General features: G+C 44.1%; 1 protein-coding gene across 1 annotated transcript in view; it reads left to right on the plus strand.

Moving 5' to 3' along the window:
• Nucleotides 1-12,665, plus strand: part of LOC132764188 (DNA-binding protein RFX5) — a 15,258-nt gene extending 2,593 nt beyond the window's left edge. The window contains exons 2-10 of the mRNA XM_067472341.1: nt 2,627-2,770; nt 4,179-4,212; nt 4,413-4,495; nt 6,049-6,168; nt 7,407-7,523; nt 8,990-9,071; nt 9,595-9,793; nt 9,904-9,998; nt 11,229-12,665. Coding sequence (XP_067328442.1) covers nt 2,646-2,770; nt 4,179-4,212; nt 4,413-4,495; nt 6,049-6,168; nt 7,407-7,523; nt 8,990-9,071; nt 9,595-9,793; nt 9,904-9,998; nt 11,229-12,350 — 1,977 coding nt within the window. The 5' untranslated portion in view covers nt 2,627-2,645 and the 3' untranslated portion in view covers nt 12,351-12,665. The remainder of the gene's footprint in view (nt 1-2,626; nt 2,771-4,178; nt 4,213-4,412; nt 4,496-6,048; nt 6,169-7,406; nt 7,524-8,989; nt 9,072-9,594; nt 9,794-9,903; nt 9,999-11,228) is intronic.
• Nucleotides 12,666-14,480: the final 1,815 nt, after the last annotated feature.

Raw genomic sequence — 14,480 nt, forward strand, 5'->3', positions numbered from 1 at the left:
CTCTTGGAATATAAATGACGTATTATTATTATTATTAGTAGTAGTAGTAGTAAAGTGGATTTCCATGGGGAAATGTTAAGATTTAAAAAAGCAGAAACCTTTGTATTGCAGATTTATTTTCTTATTTTAGACTAGCTTGGGTGCCCAGCTTGTGTGCATGTTTGTGTGTGTATGTTTGTGTATATATATATATACACACACACACACACACACACACAAACACATATATATATATATCAACCGAACCAGTTTTAAAATGTCTTGATGTATTGTTATTGTTGTCTCGCTAATTTTTGATTTTGATTTGTTTTTTGATTTTTGATTTGCTTTGTTATTACTTGTTATGTTCTCTATTGTATTGTGTTTTGTGGCTTCGGCCTGTGTAAGCCGCATCGAGTCCTTCGGGAGATGCTCGTGGGGTACAAATAAAGTTAATAATAATAATAATAATAATAATATATATTCAAATAGATATATTTGATAGATCATAGATCTAGATGATAGATCATAGATGATTGCTAAAGATAAATCGCATGCACACACACACGCGCGCACACACGTGCGCGCACACATATATACATATATACACACTAGCTTGGGTACCTGGCTTGTGTGTTTGTATGTTTGTGTTTGTATGTATGTGTGTGTGTGCACACACATACATGCACACTCATATACATATATACACACTAACTTGGGTACCTGGCTTCTGTGTGTGTGTATGTTTGTGTTTGTATGTAGGTGTGTACATATATATATATATACACACACACACATACATGCACACTCATATACACACATACATGCACACTAGCTTGGGTACCTGGCTTCTGTGTGTGTGTGTGTTTGTATGTGTGTGTGTGTATATATACATACACACACACACACACACACACATACACTCACACTCATATACATATATACCTATATACACACTAGCTTGGGTACCTGGCTTATGTGTGTATGTGTGTGTATATTTGTATGTATGTGTGTATCTATGAGTGTGTGTGTATATATATATATATACACACATATATACACACTTGCTTGGGTACCTAGTGTTACCCTGCTTATAAGAAGTAGTCAGTTTTTTAATTCTCCAAAATGCATAAGGTTGTGGGTGAACTACAATTCCCATCAAGCCGGGTTAACTCTCCAAAACTCCAACAGTACTTAAAAGTTTGTCACGTTGGGCAAGTTTGCTCTAGATGTATCATCAATGGGGTTCAATGCGCTCTTTGACTGCAGGGTGAACTACAACTCCCATCATGGTGGGTTGGTCCCCTCAAATCCCTCCAGTAGATTGAGATAGTTATGGGAATTCTGTGTGCCAAGTTCGCTCCAGGTCCACAATAGATGGGTTGCAGAGTGCTCTTTGATTTAATGTATTGTCGAAGGCTTTCATGGCTGGAATCACTAGGTTCTTGTGGGTTTTTTCGGGCTATAGGTCCATGTTCTAGAGGCATTTCTCCTGACGTTTCGCCTGCTTGCCATAGATGCAGGCAAAACATCAGGAGAAATGCCTCTAGAACATGGCCCTATAGCCCGAAAAAACCCACAAGAACCTAGTGCTTTTTGATTGCAGGTGAACTATAAATCCCAGTACCTACAAAAAATTTTGATCCACCCTCGTATATATTGTCACAAACTCTCTCTTTCTTTCTTTCTCTCTCTCTCTCTCTCTCTCTCTCTATCTCACTATCTATCTATCTATCTATCTATCTATCTATCTATCTATCTGTCTGTGTATTTATCTATCTCTCTATCTGTTTATCTCTCTCTATTTATCTAGCTATATCTAGCTATTTCTCTCTCTCTCTGTCTGTCTATCTATTTATCTCTCTATCTATCTATTTCTCTCTCTGCGTCTGTCTGTCTATCTCTCTCTCTATCTATCTATTTCTCTCTCTTTCTGTCTGTCTATCTATCTATCTATTTATCTATCTATCAATTTCTCTCTATCTGTCTGTCAATTTATCTATCTCATCTCTCTATTTATCTATGTCCATTTATCTCTCTCTCTCTGTTTATCTCTCTATCTCTCTATTTATTTATCTATTTCTCTCTGTGTGTGTGTGTCTGTCTATCTATCTCTCTATCTCTCTATTTATCCCTCTATCTATCTCTCTATTTATCTCTCTCTCTAATTATCTATCTATCTATCTATCTATCTCTCTATCTCTTCTCTATCTATCTATTTATTTATCTATCTATCTCTCTATCTATTTCTCTATCTCTCTATTCATTTATTTATCTGTCTATCTATTTATCTCTCTCTCTCTCTCTCTCTCTCTCTATTTATCTCTATCTATCTATCTAGCTATCAATTTATCTCTCTCTCTCTATTTATCTCTCTCTCTCTCTCTATTTCTTCTGTCTATCTCTCCATTTATCTATCTATTTGTGAATTTCATATTTACACTTGGGTCCCATCCCCAAGATCTGTTATTACAAGGATGCATTTGCAAATATTGTCATTCCAGAGTCCAAACATTTGGGCCCCAAGCATTTCAGATAAAGGGGTCCCTCCCTATCCCCCCGCAATCCTCTGGTTCCAAATGTTCTGTGACACCCAGGAAAGGGAGGCTTTGCGAACGGAGATTTACCTTCTGCTTTCCTCTCTCAGGCCCAAGGAAGCCGGCGCCATGGCGGACGAAAACAGCCTGGACTTGAAGATTGAGGAGAACGAGAGCGACTGCTTCGAGGTGGATCCGCAGAGCGGCGCTGCCGAGCCGAGCACGCTGCTGCAAAAGTTGAAAGGCGCCATTTCGTAAGAGACGCTTCTTATTGCTGTTGGGATTCAACCCCAGATTGCACAAGTCTCAAGTCCTCAGTGAGGAACAATTGCTTTTCCTTTCTCAGGCAACGTCATCAGAGCCATGGATCGCTGATTCCATGACACTGCAGACGAGAGGCATGCCCGAAATAACGCCTGAAAATGGGAAACCATACTTCGACTATGCCAACTTTTGCAGCGTGGAAAAGTTGGGTTTTTGAACTGCAGTTCCCATTATCCCCCAGTTAGGGATCCTGGGAGTTATCCAAGCATTTTCAAAAAGTTGTCATTCACAACATCTAGATTTGGGGCCGTGCACAACAAACACAACAATAGTAGTAACAATAATAATATTTATTTTATTTATCGTGTCAGAAGCGAATTGAGAAAACTCACAGCAACCCAGTAAGAAGCGTTGTGTTGACTTCCTTCTTAACATAAGGAACCTTGGAAACATTTCATTAACTTAGTTTAGCGCGGAAACCTCACAGCAACCCAGTAAGGAGCCTTGTGTTGACTTCCGTCTTAACGTAAGGAACCTTGTAAACATTTCATTAGCTTAGCTTAGCTTAGCGCGGAAAACTCAGCAACCCAGTAAGGAGCTTTGTGTTGACTTCCTTCTTAACGTAAGGAACCTTGTAAACATTTCATTAACTTAACTTAGTGCAGAAAACTCACAGCAATCCAGTAAGGAGCTTTGTGTTGACTTCCTTCTTAACGTAAGGAACCTTGTAAACATTTCATTAACTTAACTTAGCGCGGAAAACTCACAGCAACCCAGTAAGGAGCTTTGTGTTGACTTCCTTCTTAACGTAAGGAACCTTGTAAACATTTCATTAACTTAACTTAGCGCGGAAAACTCATAGCAACCCAGTAAGGAGCCTTGTGTTGACTTCCGTCTTAACATAAGGAACCTTGTAAACATTTCATTAACTTAGCTTAGCACTGAAACCTCACAGCAACCCAGTAAGGAGCCTTGTGTTGACTTCCTTCTTAATGTAAGGAACCTTGTAAACATTTCATTAACTTAGCTTAGCGCAGAAAACTCCCAGAAAACCAGTAAAGAGCCTTGTGTTGACTTCCTTCTCAATGTAAGGAACCTTGTAAACATTTCATTAACTTAGCTTAGCACTGAAACCTCAGAGCAACCCAGTAAGGAGCCTTGTGTTGACTTCCTTCTTAACATAAGGAAGCTTGGAAACATTTCATTAGCTTAGTGCAGAAACCTCACAGCAACCCAGTAAGGAGCCTTGTGTTGACTTCCTTCTTAACGTAAGGAACCTTGTAAACATTTCATTAACTTAGCTTAGTGCGGAAAAATCAAAGCAACCCAGTGATTCCAGCCATGAAAGCCTTCGGCAACACAATAATGATTTTTTTTTTTGTATTTCTTTCCCAACAGGAAATCTGTCCAGAACAAAGTCAATACTATCTTGGTAAGTGATGGGATGGGTGCCATTTAAATTCAAAGGCTCTATATATGTGTGTTTGCCAACTTACTAGAGCTGCCAACCTACCACCGTTTTGCTGCAGCTGTACCTTTAGCAAACCACCGGAACCACCAGCTGTGGACATTTAACTCTGGCCATCGTGTGCCAACCTTGGTATTGATCCATCCCTATTTTTGCCCAAACAGCAAGATGTCCAGAGGTTTTCAGACCACGCCAAACTCTATCTCTACCTCCAGCTACCTTCAGGTCCAAGTTCGGGAGAGAAAAGGTAGGTAGATGGATCTTGTGATACCAGAAGTTGCTTTGATATAACACAGAAATATCTATATAAATAAAAATACAATGCTTGTTTGTGGGATTAACATAACCCAAAAACCACTGGATGAATTGACACAAATTTGGACACTATACCCCTAACAGACCAACAAGTGACCATTACTCATTGGGAAAGGACTTAAAAACGCAAAAAAAACCTAAATGTCGAAAAGCTAAATGATGATACAGGAAAAAAGGGAAGGAAGGGGGAGGGAGGGAGGGAGGGAGGGAGGGAGGGAGGGAGGGAAGGAAGGAAGGAAGGAAGGAAGGAAGGAAGGAAAGAAAGAAGGAGGGAAAGAAGGAAAGAGAAGAAAGCATGGAAGCAAAGAGCAAAGGAAGGAAGGAAAGAGATAGAGAAGGAAGAAAGGAGAGAAAGTGGAAGGGAAAGAAAAAAAGTGATAGAGAAGAAAGGGAGGAGAGAAAGAGAGAGGGAAAGAAGGAAGGAAGAGAAAGAGGGAGGGAAGGAAGAGAAAGAGGGAGGGAAAGAAGGAAAGAGAGAAGAAAGCATGGAAGCAAAGAGCAAAGGAAGGAAGGAAAGAGGTAGAGAAGGAAGAAAGGAGAGAAAGTGGAAGGGAAAGAAAAAAGTGATAGAGAAGGAAGGAAGGAGAGAAAGAAAGAAAGAAGAGAAAGAGGGAGGGAAATAAGGAAAGAGAAGAAAGCATGGAAGCAAAGGAAGAAAGGAAAGAGGTAGAGAAGGAGTCACCTAATTTAGGTTGAGAAACGCGGTATAGAAATAAAGCAAATAAATAAATAAATAAGGAAGAAAGGAGAGAAAGTGGAAGGGAAAGAAAAAAGTGATAGAGAAGAAAGGAAGGAGAGAAAGAAAGGAAAGGAAGGAAAGAGGGAACGAAGGAAGGAGGGAGAGAAGGAGAGAAAGCGGGAGAGAAGGAAAGAAAAAGAGAAGGAAAGATTAAAGCAAAGAGCGAAGGAAGGAAGGAAAGAGATAGAGAAGGAGAGAAAGTGGGAGAGAAGGAAGAATGAAAGCAAAAAGAGAAGGAAGGAAAGGGGTAGAGAAGGAAGAAAGAAAAGGGGAAGGAAGGAAAGAGGTAGAGAAGGAAGGAAGGAGAGAACAAAAGAAGGAAGGAAGTGGGAGCGAAAGGAAGGAGAGAAAGAGGGAGGGAAGATTGACGGGTACAGCTAGCGTGTATATAAATATTGTATGTATATATATATCTTGTAAGCTGCCCTGAGTCCCCTTCGAGGTAAGAAGGGCGGCATATAAATGTTGTAAATAAATAAATAAATTTATTCCTAGTATATCTTCAAAAAAGGAAAACAAACGTGAATTAGAGTCGGTCTAAAATCATAGAATTAATTATGTTTGATGCCACCTTAACTACCATGGCTCTGTCCTATGGAAACCTGGGATTCGTAGTTTGTTGACTCACCAGGACTTCATGGCTCGAGTGGCTTGAATATGCGAGTCGGTCATTGAGTTTGCAGATTGTGTGTTAAATGAGATGCCGTTCCCAAAAGAGTGTTAATGTTTCCTCTCGGGCTTCACAGCTTGGACCTGACTTCCTTGAGTTCAGCCGAACACATGCATGCCTGTACCTGGATCCAGAACCACCTGGAAGAGTATCCAGATACCTGCCTGCCCAAACAGGACGTCTATGATGCTTACAAGTAAGATCCCAATGGAAAGGGGGAGTGGGAAGGCCAAGGGGATCCCTTTGTAGGTGAACTATAAATCCCAGCAACTGCAACTCCCAAGTGTCAAGGTCTATTTTTCCCAAACTCCACCAATGTTCACATTTGGGCATATTGCGTATTTGTGCCAAGTTTGGTCCAGATCCATCATTATTTGAGTCCACAGTGCTCTGGATGTAGGTGAACTACAGCTCCCAAACACAAGTCACTTCTCGCTAAAACCTTCCATTATTTTCAGTCGGTCGAGGGAGTTCTGTGTGCCAAGTTTCGTTCAATTCCATCATTGATGGAGTTCGGAATGCTCTTTGATTGTAGGTGAACTATAAATCCCAGCAACTACAACTCCCAACTGTCAAGGTCTATTTTTCCCAAACTCCACCAATGTTCACGTTTGGACATATTGCATATTTGTGCCAAATATGGTCCAGATCCTTCATTATTTGAGTCCACAGTGTTCTCTGGATGTAGGTGAACTACAACTCCCAAACACAAGTCAGTGCTCACTCAACCCTTCCATTATTTTCTGTCAGTCGTGGGAGTTCTGTGTGCCAAGTGTGGTTCAATTCCATCATTGGTGGGGTTCAGAATGCTCTTTGATTGTAGGTGAACTATAAATCCCAGCAACTACAACTCCCAAACACAAACCCTTCCATTATTTTCTCTCGGTCATGGGAGTTCTGTATACTCTTCGTTTGTTTGTTTATACTCTGTTTGTTTGCTTATACTCTTTGTTTATTTGTGTGTTTCCTTATACTCTGTTAGTTTGTTTGCTTATACTCTGCTTATACTCTTCGTTTGTTTGTTTGTTTGCTTATACTCTTTGTTTGTTTGTTGCACCGCAGGCCTAGAGCCACCTATAACCACATCACCACACAAGAGTCCAGAGTATAAGCAAACAAACAAACAAACAAACAAACAAAGAGTATAAGCAAACAAACAGAGTATAAGCAAACAAATAGAGTATAAGCAAACAAACAAACGAAGAGTATAAACAAACAAACAAAGAGTATTAGCAAACAAACAGAGTATAAACAAACAAACAAACAAACAAAGAGTATAAGCAAACAAACAGAGTATAAGCAAACAAACAAACAAACGAAGAGTAAGGCCTGCGGTGCAACGGATAGATAGTAAAGGACTATATCCTCCACTTGTCTGTCCTAAATGTATAAAGTCAACTTTGGTCCCTCCTGCTCTTTTTACCCTCTGAACAGGCGATACTGCGACAACCTCTGCTGCCGATCCCTGAGTGCGGCGAATTTCGGCAAGATCATGCGGGAGATCTTTCCCAACATCAAAGCAAGAAGGCTGGGTGGACGCGGGCAATCAAAATATCCTTCCATGTGTGACATCAATCCTTCCTTCCTCTTTCCTTTCTCCAAATCCTCCTTCTGAAAAATTCAAGATCCTTTAGGATAGCTTGTTCTATCCTAAGGGTGCATATAAGTAAAGGTTTCCCCTTGACATTAAGTCTAGTTGTGTTCGACTCTGGGTAGTTGTGTTTATTTCCATTTCTAAGCCAAAGAGCCGGCATTGTCCATAGACACCTCCAAGGTTATGTGGTCAGCATGACCACATGGAGTGCCCTTACCTTCCTGCAGAAGTGTTACCTATTGATTTACTCACATTTGCATGTTTTCGAACTGCCTGGTGGGCAGAAGCTGGGGCTAACAACAGGAGCTTACCCTGCTCTTCAGATTCAAACAGCTGACCTTTGAGTCAGCAAGTTCAGCAGCTCAGCGGTTTGACCCGCTGCACCACCAGCAGGCCCCTTAAGTGCTAAAGTGAAGGTAAAGGTTTTCCCCTGACATTAAGTCTAGTCATATCCAACTCTGGGAGGTGGTGCTCATCTCCATTTCTAAGCCGAAGAGCTGGCGTTGTCTGGAGACGCCTCCAAGGTCATGTGGCCAGCATGACTGCATGAAGCGCTGTTACCTTCCCGCCAAAGAAGTACCTATTGATCTACTCACATTTGCATTTTTTTGAACTGCTAGATTAGCAGAAGCTGGGGCTAACAGCAGGAGCTCGCCTCGTTCCCCAGATTTGAATCGCTGACCTTTTAGTCAGCAAGCTCAGCAGCTCAGCAGTTTAACCTGCTTCGCCATATATATGGCAGAATTAATTCAGTGTCATTTCTCAATGCTATGGGAATTGTAGTTTTACTAGACCTTTAGAGTTCCCTACCAAAAACTGCTGTGAAATCATGGAAGTTGTAGTTTTACTAGACCTTTACCCTTGCCTACTAAAAACTGCTGTGAAATCATGGAAGTTGTAGTTTTACTAGACCTTTACCCTTCCCTACTAAAAACTGCTGTGAAATCATGGAAGTTGTAGTTTTACTAGGCCTTTACCCTTCCCTCCCAAAAACTGCTGTGAAATCGTGGAAGTTGTAGTTTTACTAGGCCTTTAGCCTTCCCTACCAAAAACTTGTGAAATCGTGGAATTTGTAGTTTTACTAGGCCTTTAGCCTTCCCTACCAAAAACTGCTGTGAAATCGTGGAAGTTGTAGTTTTACTAGGCCTTTAGTCTTCCCTACCGAAAACTGCTGTGAAATCGTGGAAGTTGTAGTTTTACTAGGCCTTTAGTCTTCCCTACCGAAAACTGCTGTGAAATCGCGGAAGTTGTAGTTTTACTAGGCCTATAACCTACCATATTATGGCATTGCAGTTCAAGTGGGGTCAAACTGCATCCTTTCTACAGTGTAGATCCACCCTTAAGAGGTCTTTTGCAGCATCAGTGCTAGGATTCGCACTAAGAAACACGACTCTTGGGTGACCACCTTAACCGTGCTTTCAACATATTGCTATAGCGGGATTCGGAGAAAAACTGTGGTCAACATGCCGCCGCTTCCCAGCCTGGACCTGAAAGAAGCTGAGATGGTAAGCTTCGTGGAACCATTGTTGACATAATCGGTGGCTTCTTATGTGGATGTCCATTGACACACAAGGTTAGAATTTCAGCCTGCATTGACTTGAGAAAATTGTCAACACCTTGGACCTGGTGCTCTTCCTGAGCTGATGTTGCCTTCCATCCAAAAGTTTCCGTCCTCTTTTTTTCTATCTCAATTTTCCCTGTTTCCTGTCTATTTATCCAAATTTTTGCCTCTTGTTTTTCATATATTGCGTTTATCATGTTTTGGAAATAATAGCCTATGTCCATTTCTTTCATCAATAATTTGAAAAAAAAATCCAGTTTACATTGTCAAAGGCTTTCTCAGCGTCTAAAGCCAAGAAAATTACTTTTTAAATTTCTAATTTCATAGTATCCAATTATATCGATTATTATTCTTACGTTTTCTTTTTGTTGCCTTTTTGGTAGAAAGCCTGATCGTTCTTCTTTTATTTATTTTTTCTGAGTAAGTTTTTAAGTCTCTCCACAACTTTCTTCCTCTCGTCTTTGCAGCCGGAGAGGACGGAGGTGGTCCAGTCCTACAATGACGAGGTGATGGACGCGGCCTGCGCCCTGACCTGCGACTGGGCTGAGAAGATCCTCAAGCGCTCCTTCAACAACATTGTGGAAGTGGCCCAGTTCCTCATCCAGCAGCACATCATCAGCTCCCGCTCGGCCCACGCCGATCTGGTCATGGCCATGGTGGTCTCAGGTGGGAGCCTTGCCTTCTTTGCTCTTCTTCCCTTCTTCTTCTCCTTCCTCCTCTTTTTGGAGCCATCAGGCCCAGTTGAGTCCATCTTTCCATTCTGTTTCCGGTTCCAGAAACGGCCGAGAGCCACCGGGACAAACGCCCCACACAAACCGTGAAGACGAGCGAACCAGATGCGCCGGAAAACACAGCCAAGGCACAACCTCAGGTAAGAAAGGCGATGGGGAGGGGACATGCAGGTAACAAGTTGATTCAACGCTGTGGGCAAGTAGCACTCTTATGGGCCCACTGCTGAGCTGCTGAACTTGCTGACTGAAAAGTTGGTGGTTCAAATCTGGAGAAAAGGGTGAGCTCCTGTTGTTAGCCCCAGCTCCTGCCAACCTAGCAGTTCAATAACATGCAATTATGAGTAGACCAATAGGTACTGCTTCTGGAGTGAGCTCCCACTGTTAGCCCCAGCTCCTGCCAACCTAGCAGTTCAAAAACATGCAAATGTGAGTAGATCAATACGTACCGCATCTGCGGGAAGATAATGATGAGCCATGTAGTCATGCTGGCCACATGACCTTGGAGGTGTCTATGGACAACGCCAGCTCTTTGGCTTAGAAATGGAGATGAGCACCACGCCCTGCCCCCAGAGTCGGACACGACTAGAATTAATTTCAGGGGAAACCTTTACCTTTATTTTAGCACTCTTATGGGTCCGCTGGTGGCGCAACGGTTTAAACCGCTGAGCTGCTAAACTTGCTGACTGAAAGGTCGGTGGTTTGAATTCGAGTTCGGTGAGCTCCTGCTGTTAGCCTCAGCTTCTGCCAACTTAGCAGTTCGAAAACATGCAAATGTGACTAGATCAATAGGTACTGTGGAAAAGTAACAGCGCTTCATGCAGTTATGCTGGCCACATGACCTTGGAGATGTCTATGGACAACACTGGCTCTTTGGCTTAGAATAATAATAATAACAACAACAACAGCAACACTTTATTTATATTCCACACTTCTCACCCCGAAGGGGACTGAGGGCAGATCACAGTACACATCCATGGCAAACATTCAGTGCCTTTTTGTATAGACAATACAGAAGGAGGTGTGTTGTTTTGACTCAGTGCCCCGCTTTTTTGGTGCCATGGAAGGTTGGGCTCGAATCCATCCACAGGGGGTGCTGTCGCTCCATCCTCTAATGACAAGGAGCCATCAGGACTTCCTCCTGCATTTTCCAATCTTCTTTCTTTATGGCGTTGTAAAACACCTCGCCCACTTTTAGTGGTCCACAATTCCTCTAATTACAGTTAAAGCTGTTTTCGAACTGCTTAGGTCAACAGTAAGCTGGGCTGACACTCGGCAGCTCACGCCGACCTGGGGCTTCGAACTTGCAACCTTTCAGTTAGTAGAGCTTATAATTGCTGGTGATTTACTCATCCCTGCTTTTGGCCTTTCAGACCAAACCAGAAAGCAGCCCCAAGCCCTCGGCGCCACCCTTGCAGAGTGAGGCGAAGAAGCCCGTGGAGGCCCCTGCCAAGCCGCCCAGCCGCCCCCAGGTCAACATCGCGGTGGTCCGTCGGCCGCCTCTGCTGCCCCGGGTGCAGGTCCACCCTGGGGACAGATTGATGGTGTCTTCCGGCGGGACGGCCATGCACCTATCTCCTCCTCTCTTGGCGCCAAAGCTCACCGCTGCGCCTGTCAGAGGAACGGTCAAGATGGCCCTCTCCGTGGGCTCGCCTTCCCCTATGTTGCTGGCACCGGCGGTGAATGGTCCGGCCAGCCTGGTGGGACCGCAGGGCGCTGTGCCGGTGATCAACATGATGCCGGTGATCAACGTAGCCGTGCCTCCTTCGGTCGCCGAGATCCTGCCTAAGCCTAAGGTCGCCTCTGCAGGCGGCGGGGTGAACGGCTGCGAGGCCAGGAAGAGTCCTTGCGAGGCCCCAAGAGCCAAGCCTCCCAGCAAGCGCCCGGCAGAGACGTGCGGAGAAGCCATGGTGAAAAGGAAGCGTGGACGGCCCCGGAAGAGGCCTGATGAGCTGGAGAAGAGGGACGAGACCGAGAAGGCCAAGGAGGGTTCGGATATCGTCGTTGTAAGGGTCGGTTACGAAGACCAAGCCACCTCTCCGTCCTGCAAGAATCCGCCAGAAGAGAACCTTCCGGTGGAAGTGGCTCGCGGAGACGACCCCAAGACTACGCCTGATGCGAGTCCTTCAGTGGTCGGTGGACACATTGTATGTCCGCCCTCAAAACCGGCCGTCTTGCCCACCAAGGTGAGCGTCATCAAAGGCTGTGGGCCTCTCCCTCCCATCTTGGTGAGTGCTTTGCCAGAGCCCTTGCACGTGGGGCAAGGAAGTGGCACCAACGTCGTCAAGGATGAACCGGAGCAGCACTGCCCGTTGGATTTGGAGTTGCAACCTACAGATCTCTCCATGGGCAAGGCGCGCTCGTTGTCTGCCAGGGATACGGCGCAAAGCTTGCGAGCCTCTGCCGTGCGCTTGCATTGTGTCAACGCAGAACGGGAGACGGAGGCAGAAACGACGAGTCCCTCGACATCGTCCACGCAGGCCCCTAGTCGGTAACTCCCCTTGCCTCAAATATGAGTCCCGTGCCACGCTTTCCCTCCAGTTCGGCTGTTTTGCGGGTCCGAACTCGTACGCGGATACTTTCGAAATGACCGTCCGTCACACTTCATCCCCTGACATTGTGTGAGGTTGTGTCCCCGACAAGTTTGCCCGTCTTCGTGACCACCGACCATATCATTCCCCAACCGAAAAATATCAAAACTGCCCTCAGACGTTGACGTATACGAGGGTTGAATGAAAAGTAATGCCTCCACTTTCGTTGCTTGGGTTTGGATGGGAATATTTTAATAAATCAAATGCAGAAATAGTCCTTTGAATGTGCTCTTCACTTTTTCATATAATCACCAGACAATCGGATACATTTCTGCCAATGATGAGCAAGTTTTCTGAAGCCGTCACGGAAGAGGTCTGTGCGCTTTCATTTCAGGCAACAGCATCCAGGGTAGTCATCGTGCACAGATCTTCCGATAGCCAAGCAAAGCAATAATGTGACTCACACATAATCAGACAATTGGATACATTTCTGCCAACAATGAACAAGTTTTCTGAACCCGTCACGGATGATATCTGTGTACTTTCATTTCAGGCGTCAGCATCCTGGGTACCATGTGTTGTCGAAAGCTTTCATGGCCGGAATCACTGGGTTGTAGGTTTTTTCGGGCTATATGGCCATGTTCTAGAGGCATTCTCTCCTGACTTTTCATCTGCATCTATGGCAAGCATCCTCACTACCTCTGAGGATGCTTGCCATAGATGCAGGCAAAACGTCATGAGAGAATGCCTCTAGAACATGGCCATATAGCCCGAAAAAACCTACAACAATCCTGAGTACCCATCGTGCACAGATCTTCCAATAGCCAAGTAAAACAATTATGTGACCCACACGTAATCACCGGACAATTGGATACATTTCTGCCAACGATGAACAAGCTTTCTGAAGCCATCACAGAAAAGGTCTGAGCACTTTCATTTCAGGTGTCAGCATCCTGGGTATCCATTGTGCACAGATCTTCCGATAGCCAAGCCAAGCAATACTGTGACTCACACCTAATCACCGGACAATTGGATACATTTCTGCCAACAATTAACAAGTTTTCTAAACCCGTCACAGATGAAGTCTGTGTGCTTTCATTTCAGGTGTCAGCATCCTGGGTACCCATCGTGCACAGATCTTCTGATAGCCAAACACATAATCACCAGACAATTGGGTACATTTCTGCCAACGATTAACAAGTTTTCTGAAGCCATCATGGAAGAAGTCTGTGCGCTTTCATGGGTACCCATCGTGCACAGATCTTCTGATAGCCAAGCAAAGCGATAATGTGACCCACACATTCTTGTGAAATACCGATTATGCTTGAAATTTCTCTCTGAGTGATACAACAATCGTCCTGAATCAATCTGTCAACCTTTTGCTTCTGAAACACGGTGGTTGCTGTCACAGGACGTCCAACTCTTTGTTTGTCACGCAAGTCAGATGTTCCCACCTCAACATCGCCCAACGACGCACAGGACTCACATCAACGCAATCACCATCAACAGCTTGAATCTCCTTTGGGGTGACACCTTCCACTGTCAAGAATTCAATGACTGCACGTTGCTTAAGTCAAATTGACCGACTGTCTGTGCAGGGCTCCATACTTTGCACTTTAACAACACAACCGTGCAATGCTAAGGCTTCCTGCCAAAATGGAACTGTAGAGGAGAGTCTACTGAACAAGTCAGTACCTACTGCATACCACTACTGCCATCTGTTGAGGAGTTACGAAGGTGGAGGCATTACTTTTCATTCAACCCTCATGGGCATGGGTTGCCCCAAAAGTCGTCAACAGACGAGAAACGTTCCCGTTTTCTGTTTTGTGGGTGGAACGTGAAGAAAATAATGGGTGGAAATCCCCCACCCCATCCCTTTGTTTTGCTCTGATGTTTAGAGACAATAATCTCACAGCCAACATCCCAAAGAGGGGTTTAACGTGTGTGTGTGTGCGTGTGTATTTTTTTAAAGGAAGCATTTATTTAAACGTCTCCGTGCATGACGTTGGAAAATTGGGACTGCCATCGCTTCCTTGTTTATTTGGATGAGAGGAAAACGGCTCTTTTTCTCGTCTTCATGCTCACTTTTTTATA

Source organism: Anolis sagrei, chromosome 12 (assembly GCF_037176765.1).
Source record: "Anolis sagrei isolate rAnoSag1 chromosome 12, rAnoSag1.mat, whole genome shotgun sequence".
NCBI classification, from domain to species: Eukaryota; Metazoa; Chordata; class Lepidosauria; order Squamata; family Dactyloidae; genus Anolis; species Anolis sagrei.